The following is a 6,000-nucleotide window of genomic DNA, read 5'->3' on the forward strand; positions in this document are numbered from 1 at the left end:
CTTGAAAACAATTAAAGCTCGTTCCTTCAGAGAGGAACACTTGTTGTCTTCAAGTAAGTTTCCTAGCAGACAGATATGGAATAAAATCCATTCACTCACAGCTCAGTTATCCATACACGATCTTTCTAATTAGGAAACAGAAAATGGAAAGTGTCTTACTGTCGTTTTGATATTTAACAAAGATCTTCAAATCACCCTCTTCCTTATGAGGCATTTGTAGTTGTTTTGTTATTCTGAACTCTGCACTGATGACATAGACATAATGGACTTTTACTGTGCCATTCTTTTAACATTAAAATACTGTAAATGCCAGAGCAGACTCAACTGTGTGAATGGTGAAATCTTGAGCTATCTGTCTACTGCAGCTGAACAGCAGATCTTCATGCACTTCAAGTAAAACATGCCAATGACTTTCATAAACCAGAAACTACACAGAAAAATTTTGCTTCTGAAGGCAGCTTAAATACAAGTCCCTGTCTCACTGTGCTAGTTGTGCTGGACTTGATATTTCCAAACAAGAAGGAAATCGTCAGGGATGTGCCAGGACAGCCTTGGCTGTAGCAACTGTCAGATGGCAGAGTTGAGGATTCTGAGAGGAAGGCAAAAGAAGCAGAAAGCATGTCTTCAACCCTAGACTTCAGGAGAACAATTTTGACCTGGTCATGGACCACCTTGGAAGAATCCCACGGGATACAACCCTGTTGAGAAGAGGGGTCCTGTTGGGCTGGTTCTAGGATTGCCTCCTCCGAGATCCACCACAATGAGCAGGAAATCTAGTAATGATGATAGAAGGCCCAGAAAGGTTGTGAAATCTTCATCCTTGAATATATTCAAAATCCAGATGTATACAGCCTCGAGAAACTTGTTGTAATAGACAAGTATCCCAACTTATTTAAGTAGGGATTTAAGTAGGAATTTAAGTAGGGATTACTTAAGTAGGGATTTAAGTAGGGATCCCTTATTTAAGTAGGGATTTGGACTAGATAATTTCCAGAGGTGCCTTTCAACCCAACGATTCACACTGTAATATTATCAGTTTTATCTAAAAGGATGAGGATGTCCTGTTAAGGTCTCATATGAGACATCATATTGCTTTTCCTTGGCTTCAGAGTTTATTGTGATCCTGATGGAGAGGTTCTGCTGTCACATGCTATCTACTCTACTGTAACAAACCCTCTTGTCCTTGTATCTGATTTTATTTCTAAGGCAGAACATAATTCTCTAGGCCTGTGTTGGCCTCCATTCTGAAACTGATCTCCTCTGTTTTCTTCTCAGTGCTTAAATTCTGGTAACAGTCACCAAAAAATAGTGGAGCTTTAGTAGCATTTAGTGTCAGACCTTACACAATCTTCTAATAATGTATGACATCTTATACAATGTCACACTTTATTCATACATAGTCAATAGTCTTTCATGACTCTTTTGGACTAATATCATGCATCAGATACCAACTGGAGATTTTTCTCTAGTATTGATGTTCAACAGATGTGAGGTTTTATTGTAATTGATTTCATTGGCACCAGCTGAGGGCTGGGGTAGAAAATACGTCATTAAACTTCCAGTATCTGAAAGTTAAATCCTCTTGAGTCTAAAATAGTTTACTTCTCTCTTCTAGTTTATGAAACAAATGGATGCATCACACTGTCCATCTTTGACAGCCATCTCAGTATCTGTAGGTTCTTTTCCTCTTTTGGACTAAATAAAAAGATCCTACATTACTAGTTTTGATTTCTATGGCTAACTCTGAGGTACTGAAAAATAGAGTAGATTAACTTATCCATAATGTACAAAGTTATGAACAGTCTTGCTCTACCTTTTAAATGTCCTTTGGACCTTTGAGTTTAGGCTCAAAAACTTGAGATTAGGCTAAATAACTTCTAGATTTTCCTTCCAATCTGACCTTTTCTATGATGCTATCTGTATTTATCTGTAAAACAATTTTTATCCTCGTTCCAGTCCTACAAAAACTGACAGTCCTACAAGTGTAGTAAGTGACATCCAGCATTGCCACGACTATTTTTTTAAAACATCATATAGGCATCAAATAACTAACCAAGAGCCCTTTTGTAAATAAGTTGCCAACTTGATCATCTGAATCTGTCATTGGCAATCGCCATTCACATTGATAATGGGTGTGCTGGAGATGTTCAGTTGGCCTCGGAAGGCACTTTTGTAGTTGTAGCTCAGTCAATGTACTTCAGATATGGGAACTCTGACTTTTCAGCATGTATATGTTTGATGAGAAATGCCTCAACCCTTAAAACTAGCAGTAGAGCTGCATCTTTTAAAACATGAAAGCTTCTTTGAGGCTAATGTCTTCTGAGCCATCATCACAAAAAACTGAGCACCTCCTGGTAGTCAAATATTAAATTCTTGCTTGTTTCAATAAAAAACATCTTCTTGGGCAATGAGATACCAAAATATGTCTGAGTGAGCAACGAAGGTAAGAGTATATAACTAGAATAAACCTTGCACACCAAATTTGTCAGTTAGGCTTCCACTTCTTGAATGGGGAAAGCAGTATAATGTGTAGCAGAGACGATCATCTGTAACTCCCACGTACATCCTCTATATGAGAGCCTGGAGGCTTGTAATGGAGACAAACATAGATAACAATCTTGTCAAAGGAGAAGTTAATCTGAACATGAAAAAAAAGTGAAGATGCAGAAAAATTAGCAGTAGAAAACACAGCATTTTGTGAAACATACAGGACTAAAGCAGATACACTGCCACAAATCCACTGACTTCAGGGAGGTCTTGACCTCTCAGATTTGCATCTGCATTTAAAACTGCCAGCATGTACTGTTTGGCCCAGTGTAGCAACAGCAGTCATTCATAGATAGAGTACAAGAAATCTCCATTATCAAGGAACTTTTAATGCAGGAATTAATTTCTAACCCCTAACTGTTTTGAATCTAATTTGACCACTGCATTTCTGCAATGGAGAGAAAAATATCCCTTCCAAGAACCTATTCCAAGTAGAGACTGCTTCTCTTTATGGGATTGAATTTGACTTGTATGTGTGCATCTACAAAAGCGGTTCAGGTCTAAGTCTGTCTAGCCTTCCATTCTTTTTGCTTCTTTCTGATTGTTTCTTTGGTATTAAAAAAAAAAAAAAACAACTCTGACTGAGAAAATCTCCCAATGGGCTGTTTAGTTCAAATGCCTCTGATTCCTCTACCTATAAACTGAGACATTTTCAGATTTTACTATGAGCCTTTTTATTTCCTTTTAAATATATACTTAACAGACTTTGTTCCTTTAGATGTATAAGAAAATTCTCCTACAAGCTCAGTCCCCTAAATCACATATTTTGAAAACAGTTTAGAATTCATGAGGGTAACAGGATGCTTGTGTCTAAGTCACAGAGAAAATGAATAGTGTTGATACAGAAAATAAGTCCTCTTTTATTTAACCAACTGCAGATCCTTTTGGCAAGACTGATGAAAGAGAGCCTCTCACCAATGCAGTCAGAAGTGATTCAGCTGTGATTGGAGGTAACGTCATTTTTAAAGATTACAATTGAAAAATAATTCTGTCAAGGCAAATATCTAGTTTAATTCTGGGCCCATAAAGTCCAGTTCAAATGTTTTGTAGTTTGTTGCAGGTCTAGTATTTGCTATATTTATTAAAACATACCTATATCACCTAAATAGACACCTGCATTATGGATGAGGCCAATAGTGGTGGCACGTGATGCTGGCTTTCATCCCAAATAAGGCATTATGGGTAGTCAAGAACCTGAATCTTCTAAAATACAACCATAGTCTGATTGCTTTCTTGAGCAGGGGACTGGGACAAGACGACCTCCAGAGATCCCTTCCGACCTCAACCGTGCTGTGATTCCATGTGATTCTCTGATCTAATACCCAGCTAACTAGCAATCGTTTTGCATACCACGCTAATGAGAGCTTCAACACAATATTCACATATCCTATATTTCTTGAGCTCTGTCTTTATAAGATGGTGGTGTAGTGGAACTTGCTAGGTCATATGGAAGCATTTATATACTAGGGAAAGTTGTGCTTGTAGCTTCATGTATCATTTTCATTTTCCTTTAACAACATAGAAGGAAATTTATCTCTCTTTATTTTATAGGATACTCTGTAGGGAGCTGCCTTTGATACTATCTAGAAGCTATAAACCAAAGTGTATAAGGCTCATACAAGGTTTCCAGGGATAACACAGAAGAAAATATGACAAAGCAGGAATCTGAATGAGCAAACAGATCTAGTTTTTTAAAATAAATACATTGACCCAATTTTACTTCCAGTAAAAGCAAAATTTGCCTGAAATTTGAAGGTCAATAGCATCAAAGCTTGCTGCTTTAGGTCTTACTTAGGGTCACAAAATAGAAATAAAACTTCCAGGGAAGGTGTGATAGAGGCAGATGATTGTGTGCAGGGTGAGATGAGCTCATCAGTCATATCTACTAGCTCTTGTGCTTTTGTAATGTACTGCTGAGGTATTGGGGGGTCATTTTGGCTTTGGTTTTTACTCTTTTTATCCTTCCTTTTTCACTCCTCTTCAGGCGTGATAGCAGTCGTGATATTCATCATCTTTTGCATCATTGCCATCATGAGCAGATTCCTCTATCAACACAAACAATCACATCGAAGTAGCCAGAAAAAGGAGAAGGAATACCCAGAAAACCTCGAGAGCTCCTTTAAAGCTGACATTGACTTGCAGAACACAGTGAGCGAGTGCAAACGGGAATATTTCATCTGATGGACAATGCAATTTCTTCTTATTCTTACTCCCCTAACCTTCCTTCTTTTCTTTGTTTCTTCTTTTTTTTTTTGTTTTTGTAATTTTTTTAAACATTCGTTTTTTTGGAAAAGACCGCCCTGCACAGGAAACACTGACACCAATCACAGTGCCTCATTCTCTGCACAAGAACCTGGCAGTCACACTTTACTTCTGCAGCTCAAGAGATCTGTTATCCCACCCTACACAAAATAAGATCCACATGCACACCTGGTTTCTGCTGTGGGTTCCTGGATGTTTCAAAGTCCTTACATTAATTTATGTTTTTCTCTGGAGCCATTTGATTCATCGCTTTTACACTAGAGCTGGACTATGTAAAGTAGAGGTAAAGTAGCTGAACACGTAGCTCTACAGATATTGGGACAGGATAGAGGGAAAGAAAGAATGAGACCAAAACGGGCCAAATTCTCAAATGATATGAATTGATATAAATCTATTGATTTCAGTGGTGTTACATTAATTTATACCAGTTGAGAAGCTGATATGAGGTAAGGAAAAATAAAGCTGTCCTCTTTAAGCTCCTTCCCCCAACCTCCTGTCCTTTTACTGTAACTTTTAGGCTTATCAGTACTTTTCCAACAATATATATATCAACGATAAGTGTCATTCCTGTGCACCTTTTTCACCTCCATCTCATAAGGCTGGCTATGTAGACCCAACATACTCTAGCATAACTCTAGTTGACGCATGGAAAATAGTAGCTTGAATCTCCAAGGGTTTTAGGAAGCTGCTAGGACTTAGGTGCTCTATATTTGTCTGAAATATTAGAAATGCAGCATATACCTGTTCATACCATATGGAGGATTATCACTCGCTGAGGTTAAACGCTGTTGCCTCTGTGGCAAAGGAAAAGTACATAGACAAGAAAGAACACCACCAGTTTAATCTTAAACATGAATCATACCTTCTACCAGTTCTTCTAAAAAAGAAAAATAAATCCAGCTTCTCAAAAGAACCCACTCAAAACTGCATTGATTGATATTTTCTGTGTGTAGAAATTGAGTATCTTCTCCAAAGCTAAATAGAGAGAGTTCTGATGTCCTGTCTAAAAAGGTTAATATGTAATCAACCCTGCTTACAAGGAAGAACATTAGGGAAACAAAAAAAATCCCAGATACTCTACTTTGAGTTATTTATCTCTCCAGGTTTTCTAAAGTCTTCTGTCCTTTTCTGATGGAGAATGATACTGAAGACTCAAATCCTGTCCATTTTACTTGTGCTGCACAGTTTCAG

The 6,000-nt window shown here is 37.7% G+C and overlaps 1 protein-coding gene across 1 annotated transcript in view; it reads left to right on the top strand.

The window, feature by feature from the left end:
• The window catches only part of CNTNAP5 (contactin associated protein family member 5), a 219,257-nt gene extending 214,529 nt beyond the window's left edge, over positions 1-4,728 (top strand). The window contains exons 23-24 of the mRNA XM_062005163.1: positions 3,426-3,497; positions 4,532-4,728. Coding sequence (XP_061861147.1) covers positions 3,426-3,497; positions 4,532-4,728 — 269 coding nt within the window. The remainder of the gene's footprint in view (positions 1-3,425; positions 3,498-4,531) is intronic.
• Positions 4,729-6,000: the final 1,272 nt, after the last annotated feature.

This window comes from Colius striatus, chromosome 11 (assembly GCF_028858725.1).
Source record: "Colius striatus isolate bColStr4 chromosome 11, bColStr4.1.hap1, whole genome shotgun sequence".
Classification (NCBI taxonomy): Eukaryota; Metazoa; Chordata; class Aves; order Coliiformes; family Coliidae; genus Colius; species Colius striatus.